The sequence below is a fragment of the Lissotriton helveticus genome, chromosome 4_2, assembly GCF_964261635.1.
Source record: "Lissotriton helveticus chromosome 4_2, aLisHel1.1, whole genome shotgun sequence".
NCBI lineage: Eukaryota > Metazoa > Chordata > Amphibia > Caudata > Salamandridae > Lissotriton > Lissotriton helveticus.
Window position 1 is genome coordinate 5,584,913 of NC_136064.1, and position 27,176 is coordinate 5,612,088.

The 27,176-nt window shown below is 43.7% G+C and overlaps 1 protein-coding gene across 1 annotated transcript in view; it reads right to left on the reverse strand.

Moving 5' to 3' along the window:
* The window catches only part of ARHGEF9 (Cdc42 guanine nucleotide exchange factor 9), a 231,909-nt gene extending 207,467 nt beyond the window's left edge, over nt 1-24,442 (reverse strand). The window contains exons 1-2 of the mRNA XM_078640104.1: nt 24,267-24,442; nt 4,902-5,093 (exon numbers count right to left, since the gene is read on the reverse strand). Coding sequence (XP_078496230.1) covers nt 4,902-5,093; nt 24,267-24,392 — 318 coding nt within the window. The 5' untranslated portion in view covers nt 24,393-24,442. The remainder of the gene's footprint in view (nt 1-4,901; nt 5,094-24,266) is intronic.
* Nucleotides 24,443-27,176: the final 2,734 nt, after the last annotated feature.

The following is a 27,176-nucleotide window of genomic DNA, read 5'->3' on the forward strand; positions in this document are numbered from 1 at the left end:
ACCTGGAGTCTGGAAATTCCATATGGAAATTTGTCCAGAAATAATTTTCCTTTAAAGTCTTCATTTGAAAGGATCTTACGGCCCACTGACATTCTAGAGTTATGGTGGTCCGTACAAACATAAGAGACTCATTAATACACTCAGCACTGATCATGACTGTACACATGACATTCCTTATAAAATCACAAACAACATCAACAATATTCCAAAGTGCAATGGGATCACCTGCCACCAAAGACGCCAAGAGGATCATGAGCCGGGAAAGCCAGATCTAGATCCACAAATTGCCCAATGGCAGAAGACCATCTTTCCCAATTGGATTCAAGTTTAAATGAAAATTTTAGCATGTGACAAATTAAAAAACCCCAGCTATAAGAAATCCTTATTTAAGGCAAACCGACCTATAGGTTTAAGTGCCTAAGTTAGACTAAAATGTATATTAATTCCACTTTTCATATAATTAAGTCTAATTATATTTGCCAGATCATTTCTCCAGCCGACCAATCTGAGCTAAGCTTTAAGAGCTCTAAATCGGTGAGCGCACACAGTTTTTGTAAAGATTTAGCAGATTCGTAAGAAGTGTTCAAAGTTATGAACATAAAAAAAAACATACTTTTTCTTTGGACGACCCATCTGAACCACATTTATTTTCTTAAACTGTCTCTTCTGCTATGTTTCACTCGTATATGAGTTTGCATTTCTCTGTGCCTTCTCCTGTGCTTGCTGTATCAATTTACACTTTCTGCTAACCATCGAACCAATTTGTATTCTTTGTGTTTTTACTAAATTATCAGATTCAGCTTTCCTCTCAATTTTTGGCACTTGCCTGTCTGGCATTCGGATGGATTCGAAATAGAATTATTTAAACTGTCAGAGTACTTTGCCTGTTCTAGAATTGTTAGAACTGCAGAAGCACACAACCTCAGTACCATACTTTCCATGGAAACTGACACTAAATGTTTGTCTCCCCAGACAGCTAAATCTGCATAAAGGGAGGGGCAAGGTATGACCTTTCACATGAAGGGAGGTCTGTCGCAAAGCAGGGTCGGACGCCTTACATGCAACGTAAGGTGCACGCCTCTATCTCGATATGTGTCACTTGTCCGTGATGCCTTCACTCAAATAGCGAGTGTGTATCTGTATGACCCTCTTCGCTGGAACCATACAGACCGGTTCTCATTACCCAGAATCCAATCTCAACGCTTATGAATGATTTAATTGGCCCAATAGACAGTCCCCAATTTATTGCTTTTAAAGAAGCCGGTGATATTCTATTCTGGTCTTCAGAGTACATTGCGTCCAGGTTTGCAAGGATCAAATAGTCAACCTTGTGCACTTTTGTACAAAGCAAAGATCTTAACCCATTTCCTGCTGCAGGTTGGCTGTAAACATGATATATAATCAATGCAAACAACCAGCACTGCCATGAGGATTGTAATACCAAACACAGCCTGCCAACTGTCACTCATAACTCAATTAATGGACAATGAATTGGCAGATGGGTCCCACTGGCCATGAAAGGTCCAAGAATGTCTCATCGCAATAGCCTCAGTTGTTTGTGTGATGCACGGCAGGGAGCCGAACACTAGCCATTTTGGCTGGTAGATGATACGCTGTTCTTGCTCAATGCAAGACATTGCTTTATTTATCTATTTTCACATAACTTGCACAACCAACTGGTTGGAGAGGCAGTCGTCTCATTACCTCTATTTTCACATATCTTGCTCAATGCATGCCACAGTAACTCAAGCCTCCCTTATTATGTTGAATTAATTTTCCAATGTGTTTTTTTCTATGTAGCCATGACCAGTTTGAGAGCTTTGCTTAAAAAACTTCGGACTACCTTCATAACATCTGAATTTATAAATTGCTGCATTTTCTCCGGATTGCATTACTTGCTAGTTGCAACAGTAAACTATTCTATCATGTTTCTATTCCCAACTTTACTAAAGCAACAGCTGAATGCGTTGAATATTTGTGTTATTTTGTTCTTTTGGCTTTTTAGAAACCCTCCCGGTGCAAGCTTGCACTCGTTAACATGATATTAGGGTAATATTTCATGGTTGAATGATTGTTGATTGATTGTGGGTTTGTAAAGCGCTAGAATCGACTCCCGAAGGAGTATCTCTGCGCTGTAGACCGCTGGGGAACCCGTCCTGGCTTTCCCTGTGAGATGGTCCCTACTGGGTATCTCCAAGGTGAAACCAGGCATCCCCGGCGTATGTGGGGGGCCGTTGTGGAGATGAGGCAAGCTAATGCCCAGAGTTGCCGAGTGTGATCCCTAGTTAGAGTAGGCACCGAGGCGAGAATTATCGAGTCCGTTGACCCTGGTCCAAGACCCTGCCGCATCGGGAATTGAACCCTGGTCCCGGGCCGTCCTCTGCTCCCGGGTCTGCCGCCTCTAACCAGTGAGCCACACCACTCCACTATAATAATAATTGATATAATATTAATTAACTTTGTGTTTCAGAGCAACAATTCTACGAATCCACTTGTAAAAACACAGGCTTGTTGCCTTTCCCATCACCACTTCTCCATGCAACTCCTATATTTTGATTTTTGAAGAGAAGCTGCTAGTTTGTGAGAGTGTGCAATGAACTTTCACAACATACTCTTCAGCAGCCCACTCTCACAAGAGCCTCCAGCTTTCAGATAATAAGCTAGCTCTACCTAAGGAAGGCACAGGCAAAGCCAAAGCGACAGGGGCAACAACAGAACTGTCAGGCAAACTGCTGCATTAAAAAAACAAGAAAAGTACCGTTTGGGGAGCAGGGTGTAAATGGGGCACAGAGGGAGGCTGCATCGACAAGCATCAATAGCGCACTGTAGTGTCTGTAGAGCACGTGGAAGGAAAAGGCGATGGTTGATCTCTCGGTGTTGGAGAGGTGTGTTGCAGTGGCCAGAGCTGCTGACTCCGGGGCTCACGGTTCGATCCCCGGTGCCGGCAGCAGCCCTGCTCAGCATCATGTGACTCTGGGCAATAGCTCATTTAATTGCGCCAACTGCCCCAGCGCCTTGAAACCCTAAGGGGTGATATGTTCACGCTTTACAAATATGGATTTGTATTTATTTATTTCTGGGTGTGAAACGCTCGCTTTATCGAGTGTTCACGAAGGTCGGGGACTCAATCGTCCCACTAAAACAAAAGAGTTGAGGAACCCAAACCGCAGAAACCATAAGAAGTGTGGCTCACTGGTTAGAGGAGGCAGACCTTGAAGCAGAGGTCAGGTCCGGGACCAGGGTTCAATTCCCGACGCGGCAGGGTCTTGGGCTCAATGTCCCCGGACTCGATAATTCTTGCCTCGGTGCCTACTCTAATCATGGGTTCCACTCTGCAACTCTGGGCAATAGCTTGCTTAATCTCCACAATGGCCCCAACAGCGCTGGCATGCCTGGCTTCACCTTGAGGGTGCCCTGGAGGGGGCATCTCACAGGGAAAGCCAGGATGGGTTCCACAGCGGTATACAGTGCCAGGATGCCCAGAGATGGGGCGGCAGTGCGCTTTACAAGTATACACACATTCACATTCATCTGACTGATGCAAACATAAATACAAATCTGCAATGTCATTCTGGTGATCCTCACACCATCTTTCCTTTACAGGGAATACAACATCATTTTATGTATGTATGCATGTATGTAAGTATGCATGTATGTATGCAGCAGAACTTGTAAAGTACAAGCATAGCTGGGAAGCAACAAAGTGCAACGCATTTCTGGGAGACATCTGAAATAATGGAAGAAGAAAAAAAATGGCTACTCAACTACATTACAGAAATGACTTCATGCAATCTCAGCAGAATCCACTGCTTTGTGATTGGTTGAGAACTAGGAAGTATAGCTTGCATAAAGACGTTCCAGTGAAAATGTCTCTTAAACAAATGTTGTATGTCTGAAAGCTCTACGTCTATATCACAAAAGGACCATTTTGGAAATTTTAGGTCCCACCAAAGAACACTGCTTTACATTTTAGAATGCATTCTGACTATGTAAAAGGCACTGAGTGTCATCACTATGACCAGGTAATAGATGTCAAACGGTCACATGGTCATTTTCACTGAACACTTGGTGCAAGTTGCACAGCTACAGACTAACAGCTCTTCTTCTACAATATATGCCCATGCTAATAATTGTGCAACACTCAGGGCCTGATTTAGATTTTGGCGAACGGGTTACTCCGTCACATCGGTGACGGATATCCGGTACGAAAAATTATAAATCCTGTTATATCCTATGTGATTTATATTTCGGCAGATGGGATCTCAGTCACTGCTGTGACTAAGTAACCCACCCGCCAATATCTAAATCAGTTCCTCAGAGTCTTACAGCTGATATCAGTGGAAATAAAGCCAAAATAATTTAACAAAGTAGTTTAAGCAATCATACATTTGTGGGCATTTAATTGCAGTCATTGCCCTCTACAGAGGTACTGACAATGGGAAAATATTTGAGGTTTCGACACCAGGGATACTGGATGGCCGGTTTATCGTCTGGCTTGACAGTGCAGCTGTGGCAAGTCAATTATGTGACTATCAGTTAAGAGGGATTTTGGCTCCACCCACACATTGGGAGCCAGGGGTACATGTTTTGATTGGGCAGAAGTTGTGTGCTTCCACAGAAAAAGTGCTTACCCTCCAAACAGATGTAATCATTTTGTTTATTTAACCAGTTGCCTCAGCTTGAACTTTCAGGGGCACACACATGACAAACCTAAACAAATCTTATTCCAAAGTTCTTTGCTTCCACACAAATACATATCTATTCCCAAGCTATTTACTTGTAGTGCTTCACATTACAATACAACATTCCTTGAAAGCCAAACCTTTTGGCATTGCCAATGCTTATTTCAGGATTACCAGTGGACCATAGGCTAGTGGCTAGGTGGACAGAACTGGACTCACCTCACAGATGTCTTTGAGGTGCTTGATGTAGTGCCGTTCAGTGCTCATAATTTCATTGATTACATTGGCTCTCATCTGATCGCGGTTCTGAAGGGTTCTGCCGATGCAGAGGCAGTCCGAGTTTGGGTCCAAGTGCCCATTCTGGACTTCGCTGGTTCCCTCCTCGACTCCATCTTCCTGATTCACCCATAGCTGCAAGAAAACACGGCAAGTCAGTGAGCGAGGTGGATCTGCTCAAAACTATGACACATCCAAAGGACAAGACTTACTGTTAATTGCTTGACTAAACACCTTCGCTGCAGCGCTAAGGGGGCGGGGAGGCTGCGCGGCGCACCCATGCTGGTGACGGAATCGCTCCGTCACCAGCCTCGGTTGAGCTGTGCTCATGACGGAGCGGTTCCGTCATGGCCCCGCCCGCTCAATAGAACGCGCCGCGCAGGCGTGAAATCAGCTCATTGAAAATGTGTGTATGGCTCTTTGTAAAGACATGGAAAAACAGCATCAGTGACAGACCGCTAAACAATCACAGATTCTGCACAAACAACATCAGGCGTTTCCATGTCAGAAAATGGAGTACCCAAGTATTTTCGGAGTAGTGGTCTTTGGACAAGACGGGTCTCCAGTTTACAGAGCAGGGCATGACAATCTTCGTGGTAGGTCAGGGTTTATACAACTTTTATTGGCTTGGTCTAATTTTTTTCCATATTAGCTGTGCTTTAAAAAATTCCTTGACCCAATTCCATCCACTCCCAAAACAGCTGCGGTGGTTCTGATTGAGGAGGTGAGTGCAACTTACAAAGGTTTCCTTCTGCAAACATCATAAGCTATTTCTCGAAAGAAAATTGCAAAAAGATGCAAAGTTTTTCGTTTCCAATTCAAGTGTTTTTTTTTACTAAAAAACAAATCTGCAAACTCATAAAAGTGGCACCTTTTTTTTCTAAAAAGCAGCAAAACCATGGTAACAGATTCAGCAGGAAAAAAACGGTGCCAAATTTCAATTAAGTGGTAGGATCAGCTCGCAGAGGAAGGTCATGCAGAAAAGTTCTTATGCAAAAGCTATTTACAAAGCTTTTCATCCTTCGCAATCTATTAGGTTTATGAACTTTGCAAAACTTTATTGGCAAAACTAAAACTTCTCCTACCACTGGTTATAATGGGCAATGAATCAGTTTGGCTTAAAATGAAGACCCCAGTGACCGCACCAGAGGCTTTGCCAACACATCATGGATTTGGGACACCATGTGGGATTTAGAACACACAATCCCTTCTCCATGGACTAGGAAGGATGTCTGTGATGTGCTGCAGCTTTAGCTTCTAGGTGTGAAAAGGCCACGAGTGATGTGCCTACAGCTCACAAAGGAGCGGACCTATTGCAGAAACCTTGTGCATCAGTATCATGCCTACAAGGCCCTCCACACACGGGACCAGAATACCTGAACAACCGCCAGACCTTCCACCAGCACGCCAGACACCTGCGGTCTGCCTCCGCGGCCCTTGCCACCGTCCCCTGCATCCATTGCACCTGAGCCGAAGGACGCACTTTCTCCCACCTCGCTTGCAAGACCTCCCCGTCCACGTCCGAACCTCCACCTCCCTCCCTGAATTCAGGAGCGGTCTCAAGACCTGGCTGTACGATTGGCCCCATCTTAGGTAGCTCCTCGATACCTCTCGAGGTGACCAGCGTGCCATCCAAATGCTGATTGATTGATATTGCACTAATATTAGCTGCTAGTGTGAGAGTGGAAGGAGTAAAAGTGCTTTAACTGCTTCGATGCGTCACAGTAGACGTGTGCTCATGACGTCAGAACGTTGCTGCTCCGCCCACGTGCGGGTAATTCCCCGCCTGTGCGGGAGAATTAATCAGTGGGCGGAGTTCTGAAGGCTCCCGGCCGTCATGAGCACACGCCCACCATGATTTATGACAGCCGCGAGCCATCATCAGTACCGGAGCGCCACGCCCAACCCCGCCCCCCCTTGCACTGCGGCAAAATTAACACCACAGCAAAAGGGTTAATATCCAGGCCATAATATTGAAAGACTTCTGCAACAGGGTACACGTGGAGGAAAGAGATGGTGGGGTGACTACCAAACATACATAAACCTACACATGAATAAAGGGCCCAAGTGGTCGCATAGTCCCATGTTTTTGTTAAAAAAGGAGTATTGGCGGGTTTAGGACTTTCGAAGGTAGCATCCTGCTTCGCTCCCATCCAGACCTGGGCTCCTCTGCTGAATTCTGATTAGCGATCGGTCAGCTGTGTACTTTGGGGTTGGTTGCTGTTGCTGATTTGAGGCTTCCTGGTTGGTTCTGTGAATTACAGGTATGTGAGGTTCTTGAGGTGACATGCTGCAACAATCCCAAGGATGCCATCTCTGAAGCCCTGGCTACCCAGCATCCCACCTTCCTCGCCCAGAGATGCTCCTACCAGCCCTAAGCACGCATCTAGCTTAGGTCTAACTTCTTTTCATTGTGCACTGACGGGGACGTTTTCCTCGCTTTCAGGAGCAAACAGCCGTGATTTGCACCCACTGTAATCCCGCTTTGGGTGCAAACAAATGTTTGAAGGAAAGCTGAGGCTGCAGGTAAGTAATGGCAAGTAAGCCTCGAGACTCAGTGCCACTGAGTGGCATAAATGTGGCCTGCGATTGAATGAAACACCAAAAAAGTGAATGAGACTTCTACATACTGTGTGTGCAAAGTTGAAATGTTTTTTTCTTGCAATGTTCTGGAAGTTCTATAGAAAAATGTAAACGTCACGAAGTTGATAAGTTTTACACTTTCCAATATTTGCACGAAAATCTTTAATTCTTCATCAGAATAAGTTGCAAAAGGCATGCTTACTGAAAAAAATGGCATACAGCTGCCATTGTGCACAGAAAAATAGAAAAGGTGAACATGGAGAGAAAAAGTCTGTATCCATTTCCCGTTGTGGATGGATTTGATTGGAGTTAAAATGATCTCGCAGTGTGGTAGAAAGTATTTGCACAGAGAGGGGAAGGTTAACATCGAGAAACTGTGCAAACTTTCTAAAATGTAAAAAGTCGCAAACTTTGCAAAACTTCAGTGGCGCTACTTACCTCGAAGCAAACTCCAACTGCAGTAAAGAACGCAGGTGAAAATGAATTATGTGCCAGGTCACTTGAATTGTGTGACTGCAGCGATTTTCGCATAATTGTAGATTTGACGCATTTGCCACATAATCCATTAACTGCGGCATAATATGTAGATTTTAAGCCAAAAAATATTTCAACTTTGTTCAAAAGTGAGTAAAAATGCCCCGACTTGTGTTGCTGTGCAGTTGAAGGCCCTTTGCAAAGGTTGACGGGTCACCTTTCTGAAGCTTATTGCTATATTTGAGTGTTAAACTGGTACTAATGAGGTACAACTAATGGCCAGACAAACTTAAAAATGACTGAATAGAGAAGTTATACTATAACAAAATATGCCACATAATACAGCATAATTTGCCTTTTCTTGCTGCATAATTTACTCAACTTTGCTGCAAAATTTCACCCTCCTCTACCGCATAATTCCAGTGGCCCTGATTATGTTATTGCATCTGAGGGAGTGGGCGTCTTAAAACATACAGCACTAGAAACAGAGAGAGGGGCCAGGTAGTAGGCAAAAAAATTAACACTGTCAGGAAGAAAACATTTGTGAAAGATTTTCAAAAGGACATGTAGTACTAAAGATATACTACATTATAAACTGAGAAAGCTCGACCGTCCTAACTAACTGTGATATCCTGCTGCTCAGCCAGAATGACTGCCTGATGGAATGTTAGTGTTTGGAAGTGGCATGCAGGCAGTAGAAGGGAAAATCAAGCAGAGACTGGCACATCAGGTGTAGAGGGCGACCGGTGTAGAGGGCGACCGGTGGGAGGTCACTGGTAGGGCTCGGTGCCAGTAATCTTTGAAATGTTCAGCTTAAATATGTAGAGAATTCTTTACCTTGAGCATGAATCCTTTACCTTACCTTACCTGTCTATGTATCTACTTTACCACCTCAATAAATCTACGTGGTAAACTACCTGGCTTGAAGCGTCCTTTCTTCAATACTACACTAACTCTCCCAAATTGTGGAACCTGGAGAATGACACCTCTATGTGATTCAAAAGGCATTTATGCCCCTGCACACAAGTTTTTAATGTGGCACGCGCCAAGAGACAAAGGGTTTCATCGTTTGCTTGGGATAATCTCTCTGCAAATGAGGGACCGCTTCCTTGACATTGTGATGCACACATTTAGCGTCAGGGCAATCCACAATACAAAAGGACAGAGGGGACCACAAAAGTGCCTGTGGCTTCTTCTATAATACCAAAGTGCCCTGGAGAGCTGAAAGTGGGTGCACCCTCCCATTGGCCCCTGGGTCCCTTGGAATACTAATGGCATTGATGCACTTCCAAGGGCTTTGGAACGGGGAACATCCTTTTCAACGCTGATGTTACCCCGCAGTGTTTTTACGACGCGTCCTTTACGACGCAAGTCGTATCCACGACTTGCGCTGGGCGGCGCTAAAGGATAAAGAATAGTATATTTACTATTCCAACACCTTCCCTACCATCCACGGGGACTGGTGTTAGAATAGTAAATTATACTATTCACTATCTGCGCCCCCAACGCAAGTCGTTGTAACGACTTGCGTTGTTAAAGACGCGTTGTAAAGGCACGCGTTGAAACGGTACGCGTTGTACCGTCATACATTCCTTTGGAACTGTTGCACTGCTCAGCAGAAACCAGTGAACCAACCAGTGTGATTAATCTTATTTTTAGTTTAAGGGGCTGATTATGGTCTTGGAGGATGGAATACTCACTCCCAAACACGACGGATATCCTGTCTGACCTATTACAAGTTAGATAGGATATTATGGAATTATAATTTAGTAGGCAGGGTTTTCGTCACATTTGTGACGTAGTAACCCTGTCTGCCAAGATTGTAATCAGGCCGTAAGTTTAGTAAGAATGCCTGTAACACCACTGAGCCTCTTTCTAGCTGCTTTATCTGCTATTGAGTAACGTGAAGACAGTTACAATGACCACAGCACAAACGAGAAAGATGATTTCTGAGATGCATTGAAGCAAAGTTAGCATGGAAATGAAGCCTCTCCGTTGAGATCTGGGAACGGAATGATTCTAGCGATTACGTGCACTCATGTAATGTAATGAATCAGATGCCACTATCCAATGCATTATAACAGATGAGTGAAAACAATGGACAGAATCATTCTAAAAAATAATACCCAAAGGATCAAATGATGGCCATCAGTCAAGGAGAACCATCAGCAAGACTTCCAGAGTTGCCATGAGATCTGGCATGGTTGGGTGCACTACAGGAGGACATGTGTTATCCTTAAAAATACCCCCTTCCAAAGGGGCAGAAGTCCTTCCAAATAAAATGGTCTTGTGTGGTTTACACTGGCGATCTCTTCGGCTGAAGGCTACTTCCTTTCGTGAACCAAGCTTCTTCCGTGGTCCTCCTACAGTAAAAACACCAGCGCACAATGAACTGGAAGCGACAGCCGGATTCACAATCTCTCACTTCTGGTTCATCAACCAAAGCATTAGACCGTCTCCCAGGTCTGCTGGGTTGCGGAGCCTCAGAAGCTTTTGTTTGCTTATATAAGAGATCAAGGGAAGGTGCTGCCGCTTTTATCTTCCAGTGGCTGTTTTTAGAACACGCCGTTCCCAGAAGCCCTTGCACCCCCCTGGGTTTGCGCACAATTGCATTGTGAAATGCTTTTAAAAATAGCAATGCCAGCATTCAGGGAAGACTCTGCAACATTGCGCGACTCAAGCGTACTCACTGCGGAGTTCTTTTCTTTCTCCTTTGTTCTCGAAATCTGAATGAAGATATAGAAGGACTTTCATTGATGGAATTACAATCAGGGCCCTCAGTGGTAGCTGTGGCTCAGGAGTCACTCTATCCCCTTTGGAAATACACCATCTGCCGGCTCTCATCACAAAATTCAGATTTGCCGTAAACTGGTCTATTACTGGTGGACCAAGCCCGTGTGATTTGGGGTATCAGGCAATGTATTAGAACTTTTCAAGAAAGTTATATCCATAACTTGCCATCTTAGTATCTGGGGTAGTCAGGGGACTTTGACTCGGGCAGACCATGATAGACAATATATTCCAACAGCGAAGCATTCATTAAAAAACACAACTAAGCATGAACTTGTCCAGTCCTGTATCTCTAACAATCACCAACAAAAGGCATTCTAGAATTTTTGTTTCTTTATAACATCAGCTGGGGTTTTGAGATCAATTGTGACATTGGTCAATTGATGGCCCTTTAACCCCTCCCATGCTCATGACGAGTTCAGCTCGTCATGAACCACGGTTCCCATTTGCTCATGACGAGCTCTGCTCGTCATAGAGGTCAGAACGCTGACACGAGGGGCTAATTCCCCCACTGTGCTGAGAGTTCTGAGGAAACGGGTGTGGTTGTGATGAGCTCAGCTCGTCATGAGCACACGAGCACCATGGCTCATGACGAGCTGAGCTCGTCACGAGTGCCTGGGCGCTGTGCACACCCCCCTACGCTCCCCAGCACAGCAAGGGAATAACCCCCGCAGCCAACGGGTTAAATGCAGGGACACAGAATCATCATGTGCTGATTGGAGAAGATGCAAACATGTTTACTAATATCAACAACGGGTGACTAGAGAACAGATTGTGACCCTCCATCGAGGACTCCTTAGATGAGTCTTGACAAAAACGAATCTTTCATTCTCCAATACCTACGGAGACACTTATAATGCAGCGGCAAAGAAGGGGCCACTGTTTGCCACTTTCCTGGCGTATTTATCAACACTTACATTTACAAACCCGATGTGCTTATGACTGATTTTAGGAAAAATACAATATCAATCGCCGCCTGGTAAATCTGATCTAAGAACGTTATGTGTGTTCATCAGTCCAAATTAAGGGGCCGATTAGGATGGCGGACGGACTTGCGTCCGTCCGCCACCCCAGAGGTGGAGGGACCGTCCGCAGGGGCAGCGGCGGTCCCTCCGTGCAAATCAGGATGTGACCGCCACCCTGGCGGTCACATCCTGTATGTTTTAACATTGCGGCGGGTGCTGCTTGAAGCAGCACCCGCCGCAATGTTAAAACTACATGTTTTACATTTAAATGCACAAAGCGGCAGGCACCGCGCGGTGCCTGCCGCTTTGTGCATGTAAATGTTGGGGGGTACCATAGGTACCCCCCATGTGCACCCCCCACCCCCCGACACCCTGGGGGCCCGCAACGGGCCCCCAAAAGCCAAAGTCCACATGCTTTTCCACGGCGAAAAATCCGCCGCGGAAAAGCATGTGTTTGTGCAAATCCTGATTTGGTTGACGGTGTCTTGCAGACACCGTCACCAAATATCCCTCCTTACACCGCGGATCAGCGGCGGACGGACCTGCCGTCCGCCGCTGGTCCACATGCACTCCCACCGCCATCCTGATCTGGCGGTGGGTCTTCCAAGTCACTGCGGCGGATAATCCGCATACTCAGGGCCGGCGGTGGCTTCCGCCAGCCCGGAGTATGCGGATTATCCGCTATCATAATGAGCCCCTAGATTTGGATGCAGTACCTACAAAATGGAAAAAATTACCATTACATGCAGAGAAAAGCGAAGACACCTACTTCTCAACATCTATATCATGAATCTGCCAGACCTTCTGTTAGAAACATACTAAGACGTACGAAAGACAGGACAAACAAAGAAGAACGTACTGTTTTACTCATGTGATTTGGTTTTACATGCACCTAAATGCAAGACCACCAACATTATATCTCCACAACCGAGAAATAGTACAAGGGATATTAAATGTAAATTAACAAGTAAAAATAAATCAAGTCAAAGGATTATAGACTTATAGAGGAAAGCGTTTTTAGTAAATTAATCCTAAAAAGATGAAAGATTGGTCCGACGACAAGGGAGCAGGCTGGCTTCAGAGCAGGACATTTGACTAAAGATCACTGCTTCAGTTTATATGCTATTGAGAGGAAGGCAAGTGATCTTAAAATAAATCTCTGCTGCTGCTTCGTAGACTTTCAGGCGACCTGTGATTTGGTTAACCGTGAGATTCTATGGGTAAATTAGGTAAGTTAGGGATGCCAGGGAGGCTGCTAAGTATGCTCAAGGAACACCACCAGAAGAATTGGGCGCAAGTAGAATAACATAAGGATGGAACTTTATCTGACAGTATTGAGATACGGAATGGTTTACATCACGGTTGTGTGTTCGCTTTATACCCAAGAGATCTTTCCGAAACCCTGAAAGGGTCAGCCTCCTTTTCCCCAAGATGGGTTGGCGCCATTTTTCCTGACTGCTTTATGCAGATGGCTTAGTCATTATGGATATGACAAAAATTGGCTCTTGCGGAAATAAGATGGCTTTTAAAAGTACAGCAGGAATAAAAAAACTCATGGTTAATATGGAAAAACAAAAATATTGGTATTAGGACATATGAAGAAAGAGTTCTAATGGTACATATGGAAGAGAAGGATAGAAGAGGGGGAGACGTAACAATATGTATGCATGTATACAGTGCAAGTTGTTACAACGACATGTGTTAGGTAAAGTGGCGTGGGACTTTAACGTCCAACGCTTTCCCTACTGTTACGGGGACTGGAGTTGGAATAGTAAAATGTACTATTCCAAAGTCCAGCGTCCCCCTAAAGCAAATCTTTGTAATGAATTGCATTGCAAATGGAAAGTGTACTTCAGACGCATTCGTTGTTCCGCCCGCGTTGTTCAGGAAAGCGTGGGAAAAGAAAGCGTGGTTGCGTCGTACAACTGATGAAAGGTGCTTATTTGTAGTTGACGGCAGGGTGAGCCATTAGTATCTTATCGTTGTCATCTCTATCTGTAGGAGAAGTGGGCGACTCATCACCCGGCATGAAAAGGAGCTTTGAAAGGTCTTCTTTCTGATTTTATGTGGAGACTCTTAGTGATGGATAAAAGAAATTTATATGGAAGAGTTAATTGGCTTCCCTGATGTGGTGAGGCAGAAAGAGATGCTTTTTAACTAAGGTTCATATGAGGCAAGTTATTGGTACTTTAGGATTGGAGAAAAAAAATCAAAGTTGAGCGTAGACTTGGGAGACAAAAATTGTATTTAGCTGGGTTGGAGAGGATGGTTTACAGAAAAAAGGCAGTTTAAAGACCCTTGAGAAGCCCAGGCTGATGTTCCTAGACTGTTGTTGGACTGTCTGAAACATTGTTGGTTATATGCTGACAATAAACAACTAGTACTGAGGATGTACAGCACATTACCAACACTATTTGTTTTTATTTTTTAGCACTAAGTTTCTTAGATAGGTACTTTAACTATATCATTGCAATGTGGACTTTCTTTTCATGATAACTTTTTTCAATGTTTTCTCTTTATATACTAGATTGCTGTCTTGTTGAGTCCAATGTACAATTCTATAAAGCACAAGAAATATATTTTATAAAAAGAAAGGACACCAGACTCCTCATTCGACAAAGAACTTAGACTGTCCGATTTTTTGTATTTCCGGATTTTTTGTAGCCATCCTGATCGTTTGTAGGATCACTTCGTTCGTTTGTAATGGTAATTCAAACCATGTGAGCTATCGTTCACACTTCCGGTTTTTTGTAGCCGTCCCGGTCGTTTGTAAGATCACTTCGATCGTTTGAAGGAATACTCAGGTGTTAGACATTGTTCCACCGTATATATCCATACCGCACGCCCGACGAGCCCTTTCAGTTCCTGCAAACTCTAGCTGTGAGAGCCCCGAGCCGTGGACTGCCCCTGGTCGGCTGTAATCTACACCTATTCGGTAAATATACACGCTGTCAGATGTCTAAACCGACCTGCATATCGTATGCTACAAACACGGTTTTCTGATATGGCGTTTATGTTTACTGCTTATTTTTCAGATGTTCGTATCGTAAACATTAACCGATTACCTCATATTCGGAGGTCTGAAATTATTGCCGAATTCATCAGATATATACTTCATCTAAATCAGCGACCAGGAGGCTTAACCTTCGCTTTCTTTATTCTTTATAAAGGTAAATCATCAGTTAGTACATATCTTGCTTGTTTAGGATAATCTTTACTTTTTATATCTGTAGTTAAAATGTATTTTTTATTTTTTCTGGACTCTTTAGATCTCGTCACTTTACCTTGTTACTTCGCATCATAGCTACTTCGGCGTTATAGAAAACAATGTGCTTATACATCTTCGAGGTGAATATGTTACCTTACTTATTGGTAATTTAGACCTGCTATCTATTCATAAAGTTATGATTTTATAGAGAATAGGAGAATAAACACGTTGTTTATTTTTGCTTAAAAAGCAGTTTTTAATATTACTATCGATGAATCGCGATCCATCATAAAGACAAATGAATATATCCATCTATTATAAACAATGAAATATAAAGTTCACTACGATGTTTCCTTATTGCTCATCTTCACCATTTCCAATGGTGTATTCAGTATATGAAATGCTGTCTTCCCCGAATGAAATGCTGTTTTCTCCTATCTATAAAGAACCATGATTGCTTTCGTTCATTGGACATCTGAACTTGAAATACCATTCTTATCCATAGATTCGACTTTGAAGACAACATTTTATCTAAAACATGCATTACAGGACTTAATCGCTATGAGCCTACACCAATGTAACTTTGCCCTGTATGAAACCAGTGTATTTTTCTAACCACTTTATATTGTAAGTCGATCTGTCTTTTCATTAAATCCAGTTATCCTTGATGTAACTTTTATGTTACATATACAAAATAAAATAAGTAAATTAAAAATCTGCCATCTTTCCTGTAGTTTACAACACGTGACTTACAGGATACAGCTACAACCCTCGATAAACTGCTTTGGTAGTAAGTATCTAAGATTTGTAACTAAAAAAGCTATCTAGCTAATAAATTAGAAAACCCTCGAAATAAAATAAACTACATAAAGAATAGACTGACTGACAGCAGTCTGTCCACTTTATGTGACGGGTCATTGTTAGTTATTATACTAACAATTGTATCACCCTGTCCTTAAATATATTAGAGCGTTGAAATGAACTTGTCAAATGTTATTAGAATTTTGTTGACAATATTTGCACATTATTAACTCGGTGTGTGAACTTGAGAGAGGTCATTAGAACTGTTGTTAGATATAGAATAATGTCATAATCAGTGATTTTATCTTGTCAAACATGATAATAGAACAATTGATAATTTGTTGAACTGTAAATAGACTGATTAATAATATACTACCTATGTTATGCTATTGATTTTTTATAGATATTTCGTGGCTACTCCAGAAGAAGGCGCAGGTCGCCGAAACGCGCGTCGAGAAATATCTTTTGCCACTCTTGAATATTAACTTATGTTATTGCATTTTGTTTGTCTTATTTGTCTGCCCTTTTTTTAAACTTATTTTTTATTGTGTGTTTTGACAATTTTTATGCTAATCTAATTATGACCTGTGATAGTTGATTGACGATAACTAGCTATCAACTATTTATTATTGTGTTTTTCACTCTTTATTGTGTTAATAAATTGTTGCATTGCTGACTATATGTTCTTTTGATATCCTCTCTCTTATTGACACTATATGCTTGAGTATTTAGAAATGATTGCCTAGGTTGTTGAATTTCATACATAAAAAGAAAGGACACCAGACTGCTCATTCGACAAAGAACTTAGACTGTCCGAGCTTTGCCAGTTGCTTGGCGCGAAGACTCTCGCGTGCATGCCACATAGAGGAAAAACAACTAAAAGCAAGAAAATCACAGATACTGCTGGTTTCTGCATAGAGAATGGTGAATTCTTGCCCCAAAATCACAGCCTATTGCTTTAGCAGAGAACATCCTCCTGCCCTTACAAGAAATTATGTGCGAACGAGCTTTGAATATTATTAAATGCAATTATTGTCCTACAGGTATCAAACGTGATATTGAGACAGATGCCCTATAAATGTGTAAACTATCAACATCACCTTCACTGCAGGTTTGTACAAAAAAAACAGTTTTTGTAACATTACTGGGCAGCCTATTGGCAGCATTTTATTCCTGAAAGATGGCGAGGCAAATTTCATGCGTGACTACTGAAGTGCCACAAGCTGTGATTAGTCGTCCGGGTTTCCAAAGAACTCCGTTTTTTCCTGTCTTGCATTCCAGCATCTATGTATAATTAAAGAGCTCTCCTTCCCACCAGCTGTCTCTCCAGCTCCTCTGTCATATTTTATAGAGTAGGGGACCGCTGCCAAAAATGTGTGGTTTGAAGGTGGAGGGGCGGGAAATCCCCCAAATGGACTGAATAATAGAAATAATTTCAAAGAAAGTATCACTTTTTATTTTCACGGTGAAGCCTTATGAAAAAAAAATTATATTAAAAAAAAAGTACAAGGCCAATAATCTTGTTAGGTTATATAGTGAGTTGCCTAAAGGATCATTCTTTTAAATTTTGTTTGCAAAGCAAGGACACATTATATAAATCCCCCACCACGAGATACCGCAGAACCAAGTGCCTCCAACGTTATAATCAATATTGTTAACACATATATTTTCTTGTGATTAAATATTCTAAAGTGGTTCAGAAGATTGATGAAGCCTTGGCCAATAGTTGAAAGATTCAGGTGCCGCGCATACAAAACATGGCGTCCTTGGGGCCTTGCAAGGCGCTCACATAAATTGTTAACAGATGGAGAGAGCCTTATAGCAGCAGAGACCATAAAAACACAGATGAGAATCAGAAAACTTATCAAGATGCATTGAAAAACAGGTTTTGCTAAGGCCGAAACATGTCAGGCCACTGGAGTGGTCCCAGAAGGAAGGTGACGAGGAATGGAGAGCCTTGGCCGCCAGCCACTTCTTAGCTGTTGTCGCGCTTTAAGAGCGGATGAGATACTGATGGGCCAATTCACAAAGATTTTGAAATGTTTCCTCTTGTAGTACTCATGACTTACTCCTCAATTTCTGGAGTGACAGGTATGCCCAGGTATGGGTCTCTTGCTCACTGTGCATCGCACTCAAGCTGCGCCCTACTGACGAGGCCCAAAAAGACCAGAACCAATCTGAGGTTGCTTGTGCTCCCATTCAGAAGGCAGGTTGGACTGGACTGTTCTCATTGGAGCTGAACCAAGGCTAATTTACATAGGACTGGTTCAAGTCTGAGGTGGCACCATAGACAACACAAATGATGGACTGGATTGTGGCCCAGAGTAATCCCCAGCACTCAGAACACATTTAACATCAATGCCACTGGTGCTTTTCATGTAGCAATATACCATGGCCTTATGAGAAAGGTAAATAAGCCACTTGAGTCTAAACTATTTTACATTGTTTTATGGGGGGGGACCACGGCGATGTGAAACTGAATAGCAGTGTTGCAGCATACAGAGACGGACAAAATGGCAGCCCACTACAAAAATATGTTATTCTTTACAGCCCTTATAACCAATGCCACTGTCTGGCAGAGTCCCATAACACCCATGTCGCTATTCCAGTGTGGAATGTCTTTATAATCTATGCCACTGTTTCTGGGTGGCAAGGGAATTTATTACATATGTTACTATTCTAGAAAGGCATAGAGTCGATACAATCTATTACACTGTATGAAGTTACAGAGGACAGGGTTTTTAAAAATAATAATTGTAGGAGAGAGCCCATTTTGGCATGTTTACCGGCCTCCCCCCACCCCACTATTTGCCTGGTATCTGATGCAACTTTGACTGAAAGTGCACTGGGTTCTTGCTAACCAGGTCCCCAGTCCCAGTCTTCTCTCCCTAAAACTGTACCATTGTTAAAAACACTGGCACTACTTTAGACTCCAAGTTAGTCCCTAGTGAATGGTATCCTTAGTACCTAGGGCATTGGGAATAAAGAGGGTCTCTAAGGGCTGCAGTACAAATTGTGCCATTCGAAGGGACCCCTCACCGAGCTCATGCAAGCTGAAATTGCAGCCTGCATGTCTTGGTGCAGAGAAAAAAGCTGAGATGGCACCCATTCCTGTGTGCCATGCCTGCAAAGCACGAAGCGGGGTATAGGAAAATCACCCCTACAGCAGGCCTCACAGCCCTAAGGCAGGGTGCATTATACCCCATGTGTGGGCATATCTGCGTCAGCGGATGTGTTCCTGTGACATCTAAGTCCATTCTTGGATATCAAGTGCACAGGGAAGCCATAACAAGTATGTGGGCTGGACACTCGCGATTACGAGTTCCTCAGCTACATGATGGCTTCACTGTACCCCAGATGCTTGGTACCAAACATCTTGCCTTAATAAACCCATGCTGAAGCCAGTGTTGGATTTATTAAGAAATGCACCAAAAGGGCACCTTAGAGGTGCCCCCTGAAAACCTACGACCAGTAGTGTGTTGACTGACTGGTCTCGACTAGTCAGCCACCCTAGACAAGTTTCTGAACTCCTGAGGAGAGAGCCATCACTCTGAAAGGTTGGGAACAAAGCCTGCTCTGGGCAGAGGTGTTTTCACCTCCTCCATGCAGGAACTGCATTCCAGGCTCCAGGGCAGGAAGCTTCAAAGGCCCTGCCATCTTTGTTATGCAACCCAGGCCTCTCCATATAGTGGAGATGCCACCCCCCTGTCCTGACCCCACTTTTCAGTGGCAAGACAGGTGGGAAAATTAGTAAGATTAGGATGTGTGCCCACACCGAGCCCACACCACCCCTAAGGTGGACTAGCTGATGTTGACACTACCATTTCAGATCCCTCCATCTTGCTTTGGACGGAATTAGCCTTCTAGGTCTAGGGTTATTCCTCTTCCCACAGAAAGTGGTCATATAGAGTGTGTAGACACCCTATAAAATTGGTAGCCCATTACCTACTACCTGTCACTCCCGTAATGCCCCTAAATTGAGTATTTAAGATGACACCCCTGAACCCAAGAACTCATATTGGAAGGATCAAGTGAAGAAGGACGAATAAGAGTCACTGCCTGTGCAGAACTGCAGAAGAGATGAGAACTTTTTAGCGCGAAACCTTGCCTGCTTGCAACTCTCTCAACAGTTGCGACAGAGTGACGCGTACCGCAAGCTGGAGACCGACCATACCCTTTGGTAGCCTGCCAGCACTTCAAAAATCACCTACAATCTCCCTTCGAGTAGAGGAGCTACTACTCCCCTGCAGTTCGCAAGAAGGGACTAGCAGAGTCCGGTCCACTGCCTTGCAGCTCCCCGAAATGACCAACGTCGCAGACTACCAGGATAAGGTACTTGTGGTATGAAAGATCAGATCTGCCTCTCCCGAGTGTGAAGGCACAAGGACCAACCGGAGCCGTGAAGCACCAACCCCCTGGGTACCAGGATGCCCTGCAACAACCACTGACAGCGAGAGTCCAATTCGGATTCTCACAGCACCGTGACCAAGCAGCCATCGAGGGATATCAGCATCATGGAGACCCACTTCGTGAACAGCCCAGCTGTCCTGATTTAGCACCTGCCAGCTGTTTGTCCCTAACGGCAAGGTGTATTTTTTCCAAGACCCCTTGCGACCCAATCCCCCATTTGGGAGCTCTCTGACATGTCCTCAACTCCCCCTGTGCAGCCTGCTCTCAGTTGACCCCTTTCTCTGTAATGCACAGCTACCAACCTTACCAGCACCCTGCTCCCGACTAAACCCGGGCTGTGCCCAAAGAACTACTGGTAGTACTTTAGACCTTGGCCCAATTCGAACCTAGAACCCAGAACGTGAACCTCCTAAAACCGACTATACTTACTGATATGCATATATGACTTTTCTTTCCATAGGATTGCATTGTGCGTATAGGCACACTCCTTTGAAACGTTTTACTTAGTTGTAAAAATTGCTAACAAAAACAATACTTACTTTTGAGCAAAATTCTTGGTTTTGCAAAATATAATTTGGTCTCAGATTCATTCTTCGAGTGCGCGTCTCAATTATTGCCTCTGTGAGTACAACAAATGTTTAGCACAACCCTCTGATAAACCTAACTGCTCCCTCACACTACCACAAAAGAGAGCATTAGTATTATCTACTTTAGCCTCTGTGAACCAATTGGGGATCCACTGGACTCTCTAAACAGTGTCCTTCTTTAGTGCATTATATAGAGCCAGCTTCCTACAATAATTATCAATATTGATCAGCTACACCTAAAGCTTTGAAAACTCTTTCACACGTTTACATAATTTAGTGGGAAATTGGTTGGGGCGTGCAAAACCGTAGGTGTTTAGAGTGTGTGCCAAGCAACCACCTCCCTCCTCATGATGTGTGTGTCCACCCTGGTGACAAAGAGACCTGATTCTGAACTGAAATACCACCAGCTACTCAGGTAGACCTGCAATCGCTGGAAGTCTCAGGTGAAGAGCTCTGTGCTGGACTTTCCTAAATTGACCTACAACTGTGGATGTTGGACATGTAAACCATGGCCGAGACAACAGTTCTGACCACACATCGCTGTAACCAGCAAGCATTTGCATAAAAAATCTCTATCTTGTCTTTTAACTTCTTGATCCACTTGGGTTCCGGATCTGAAGAGATGGCGCAGAAGGAACATGCATGCTTACTTAAACTTGCAGGATCCTGGCCCCGAAGAACACGTGTTTAAACAAAAATAGGGAGCATCCCCATCTAGCACATAAAGCATATATTCACTTGGGTAGATCCCAGCTGATATAATTGTCAACATTTGCCTTGTAGAAGCCCTGGTCGTATTCGAGCCGTGCATTCCCTCTAAGGGCCTTTATACTTTTGGTCACATTGGGGTCACCATCTGCACTTTAACATCTGCCACTTTTCCCAAACAGTAGTATGGAAAATCAAGAAGACAATTAATAAACTGTTCTACCTTATGTACCCTGTTTTGTCTCAGTGTCTTCAGTTAATGATGAATTTAGCCAAACCATCTCTCAACCTCCTCTGGAGAACTTCTCATTCTCCATCCAAGGCCCTCAACTTCTCGGAGGTTGATCATCAATCAATCAATCTGGATTTGTAGAGCGCGGCCAATCAGCCGTGAGGAGTCCTAACTTTACTACTGCTAAATGCCTTCTATGAATACAAAAAGTAGTAAGTGTAGGATTTTATCGCAGTTTAGTAGTAGTAAGGTTAGGAGTCCTAACTTTACTACTACTAAATGCCTTCTGTGACTAACAAAAGTAGGAAGTTTAGGATTTTATCTCATATCAGTTCTGTGAATCGGCCCCTGTTTGTCTACCGGAAGGCAGGAGAGAAGGGTGGGGGTGGAGCTAATGTGCTGTCATATGAGGTTCTTTTAATTTAATATTGACAAGTTGATAAGGGTCTGAAGGGAGGTGCTACAGTCCTCATTGCCCTCAGCTTTGGGGAAATAATGACCGTAAGGGCCCAAATGGCTCTTTGTGAGCCTTCGCCTGCTGCTCGGGCACACAAATGCAGAAGTAACAAAGGTCCTGAAAAGTCTGATGCCACCAAAAATTAAATAGGGCCTAAGACTAGCACTGAACATGTCCTGGGTTGAGGTGATGCCATCAGCTGCTTGGTACCCTCACGGCTGATTGGCCGCGCTATACAAATCCATATTGATTGAGTGGGTGAATTTGGAAATAGGAACAGGTGCCAGGCTGGGTGAGTGTGAACGGGGGCATGAGTTACAATTTGTCCTACAATATTTAATGATGTAGAAATATCACACAGATCCAGATGCACGTTCAGAGAGAGAGAGAACTTGACAGGAAAATGAAAGAATCATAAAGAGGGAAAACACAGACATTTATGCAAAAATCAGAGCGCGAGCTTCAGCATGAGGGTAGGAGTGAGGGAGAAAATAGCGACGTAGGCATGGGTTAATAGATGGGTGAGTCTGAGTGGACGGATGGATGGGTAAGTGGGTGAGTGTGGATAAACAAGTGGGTGGGCTTGGGTGAAGAGATAAGCTAGTGAGTGTGGATGAACGGATGGATGGGTAAATGAGTGTGTGGGTGGGTGAACAAACAGGCTTGTGAGTGTGGATGGACGGATGGATGGGTAAATGAGTGTGTGGGTGGGTGAACAGACAGGCTGGTGAGTGTGGATGGACGGATGGATGGGTAAATGAGTGTGTGGGTGGGTGAACAAACAGGCTGGTGAGTATGGATGGATGGGTAAATGAGTGTGTGGGTGGGTGAACAGACAGGCTGGTGAGTGTGGATGGATGGATGGGCAAATGAGTGTGTGGGTGGGTGAACAAACAGACTGGTGACTATGGATGGATGGGTAAATGAGTGTGTGGGTGGGTCAACAAACAGACTGGTGAGTATGGAAGGATGGGTAAATGAGTGTGTGGGTGGGTGAAAAGACAGGCTGGTGAGTATGGGTGGACAGATGGATGGGTAAATGTGTGTGTGTGTGGGTGAACAGACAGGCTGGTGAGTGTGGATGGACGGATGGATGGGTGAGTGGGTGAGATTGGATGGACGAGTGGGTGACCTTGGGTGAAGAGATGAGCTAGTGAGTGTGGATGGGCAGATGGATGGGTAAGTGGGTGAGTTTGGGTGAACAGATAGGCTAGTGAGTGTGGATGGGCAGATGGATGGGTAAGGGGTGAGTGGGTGGATAGGCTGGTGAGCGTAGAAGGATGGATGGATAGGTAAGTGGGTGAGTTTGAGTGAACAGATTGAACAGATAGGCTGGTGAGTGTGGATCGATAGATAGATTGGTAAGGTGAGTGGGTGAATAGATAGGCTGGTGAGTTTGGATGGATGGGTAAAGGGTGAGTAGGTGTACAGTGAGGCAGGAGAGTATGGGTGGACAGATGTATGGGTAAATGTGTGTGTGGGTGGATGAACAGACAGGCTGGTGAGTGTGGATGGACGGATGGATGGGTAAATGAGTGTGTGGGTGGGTGAACAAACAGGCTGGTAAGCGTGGATGGATGGATGGATGGATGGGCGAGTTTGGGTGTACAGATAGGCTGGCGAGTTTGGATGGACAGATGGGTGGATGGATGGATAAGTGGGTGAGCGTGGGTGAACAGAATAGGCTGATGAGGACTGATGGATGGGTAACGGAGTGAGTGGGTGAACAGAGAGGCTGATGAGTTTGGATGAATGGGTAAGGGGTGAGTGGGAGCACATAGAGGCTAGTGAGTGTGGATGGACGGATGGATGGGTGTGTTTGGGTGTACAGATAGGTTGGTGAGTTTGGGTGGACAGATGAATGGATGGATGTACAGATGGATGGGTAAGTGTGTGAACAGACAGCTGATGAGTTTGGATGGATGGATGGATGAGTTTGGGTTGAAGTTTGGATGGGTGAATATGGACACATAAACATATGAGATGGATGGGCCTGCACGATGACTGAATGGATGGATGGGTATGATATTTAATAAAAGAGAGACAGTTACTGAGTTACAATCAAATTATTAAGTATGCCACAAGCAACTTACCCTCACAAAACTGGCGGGGAACCATCCCTCCTCGTCGTCAATCTGACCCCACCACCAGTCCTTGTTGGAAGCATCCAGGACCTTGATGACGTCACCTGCTTTAAATGCCAACTCCCGGTTGGCCATGGTGACGTGATCCCATACTGCCTCAGCACTCACAATAGAACCAGCACTGATCAGCTGCAAGGAAGGAATAACACAGGCAGGTTAGGGACAGGCCACCAAAACCGGAAACACACACATGAACATGCAACAAGTAACAACAGAACCAGCAATGAACAGCTGCAAGGAAAGAAGAATAGAGGCAGGTTAGGGAAATGCCACCCAAACCGGAAACACAACAATAAACATGAAACATGTAACAACAGAACCCGCAATAATTATCTATAAAAAGGGGAGAACAAAGGCATGTTAGGGACATGCCACCCAAACCGGAAACACACACATGAACATGTAACATGTTAGAACAGAACCCACAAGGATCAGCTGCAAAGAGGGGAGAACATAGGCAAGTTAGGGACATGCCACCCAAACCGGAAACACACACATGAAACATGTAACAGCAGAACCAGCAATGATCAGCTGCAAGGAAGGAAGAACAGAGGCAGGTCAGACATATGGCATCAAACCGGAAACACAACAATAAACATGAAACAAAGGCAAGTTACGGACATTCCACCCAAACTGGAACCACACACATGTACATGTAACATGTAACAACAAAACCCACAATGATCAGCTGCAAAGAGGGGGGAATGAAGGCAAGTTAAGGACATGTCACCCAAACAAGAGGTCTGACCATTAAAATGTAAGACTTAACAACCGAACCAGCATTGAGCAGCTGAAAGGATGACATGTAACATGCCAGCCAGAGCGGAGGTCTAAACATTAACGTGCAACATGTTCCTACAGAACCATCACTGATCAGTTAAAAGAAAAGAGGGGCCAAAGGCAGGTTAAGAACATGCCATGAGACAAGAGCTTGACACAATGACATGTAACATGTTACAACAGACCCAGCATTGCTCAGCTGCAAAGAAGGGATAACAAAGGAATCCTAGGAACATGCCACCAAACCGAAGCTCTAAACATTAACATGTAAAATGTTACACCAGGATCAGAACTGAGCTGCTGAAAATAAGGAGCGGACAACGGTGGGCTAGGAACATGCTACCAAACCCTTAGCTCTACACATAAAGTGTAAGAACAGAAGCAACACAGATCAGCTGAAAGGAAAGAAGGACACGTGTAGGCATAACCCACTTTAGAGCCCTAACACAACATGTAACAAAAATAACTAGAACGCCTCCGCTGATAGGCAGAAGAGATCACACAACACGGACTAGAGCTCTAAATCCTCAACAAGTAATCAAACACGCACAGCGTTTAACGCCCTCCACACCATCCAACCGCAGCAAATTATGGTGGGCCAACTATTCAACTCAACAGGACCCACTGCATATCTCAGAAGTTAGGTTTTAGCAGTCCTTGTCCAGTTAAAATAAAGAATGCCACATTGACACTGGTGTAGGGACACAGACAGCACCACACAGGCCTCCTCGTATCCCGCACCCTGCCCTGGAGGGACAGAGAGAACACAATTCCATGGAAGCCCGTTAGCGTGGGGCCCTTAAGGCTAGTTCACAAGTACAATGAGCTCAGGGGACACAATGAAGTCTGTGCTGGGCCTTGAGTTTGGTACCAGAGCAGAACCAGAATAGAGTCTGACATAAATATAGTGTCCTAAATATCGGTTACAATAATTTGACTTCACTTGAGTTAGTCATTGAAAACCTACACCCAACGGGAAGTATTTTTGGAACCTATATTTAGATCACAATAGTTAGGCCAGACAATATATGTTTAGATGACATTCTAATATACAACTAGGCCACAGAACCAATCACTGGAAGCTTGCAAGAAGTTACAGCTGAAATAGCCCCATCTCGGATGTTGATGGACAGGGTTATCCATTGCCGCAGGCCGCTTGTTACTGCAGAGCAGAGGTCCACAGCACACCACACCTGATACAGGCAGAAATGTACTTTGTTGCACCTGAGATCACGTGGTGCTCAGGCATCTGACCATCTTTACCTTTAGCATATCTTGCTAGATCTTTCACGCATAACCCTACCTTTCATTCACCCATCCATCAATCCATCCATCGTTTCATAATAGATAAATGTTAATTCCCCAAAAGGGCTGTGGGAACAGAAGAGACACCAGGGACCCTTTGACCTTTGATGGTAACACTGGAAGAGCCCTGGTTACATGAGGTTCATTCTGCTGTCACACGGTGCATTAGATCGGGGGAGATGGTGAGGGCAATGGAAGGTAGGCGGATCACTGAAATAATATCGACTACCAAAATATCGACTACCAAAAATATCGACGAGAAAATATCTACAACCAAAATATCGAGTTTGTATGTACAAACAGGTAAGTACAAAAATATCGAGTACAAAATATCGTTAACAAAAATATAGTTGTAAAAAATATCGACTTTAATAAAAACAATGTTTAATTACATTAATATAAAAAATTAATTACTAAAATATAATTAACAATACTTAAAATAACTTTTAATAATTAAATAATTAATGAAAGTAAAAAAATAATATTTTTTTAATCATATTTCTTAAAACATATATATATATAGTAACAAAATTTAATTAAATAATAGCCAATATTATTAACGTACAAATACAAAAGAGTAAAAATTACTATTCCCACTGCAAAGAGTGCAACAGTGGATATATGACGTTGCAACGCAACTTTTACAACGCACTACCATTACAACGTAAGTATTGGTAAGTATATAATAATTTTTTTTAATTTCAATTATTTAAAATTATTTAAATATAATTTAATTTCATTTCATTTCATTAAATTAAATTAATGTAAATGTAA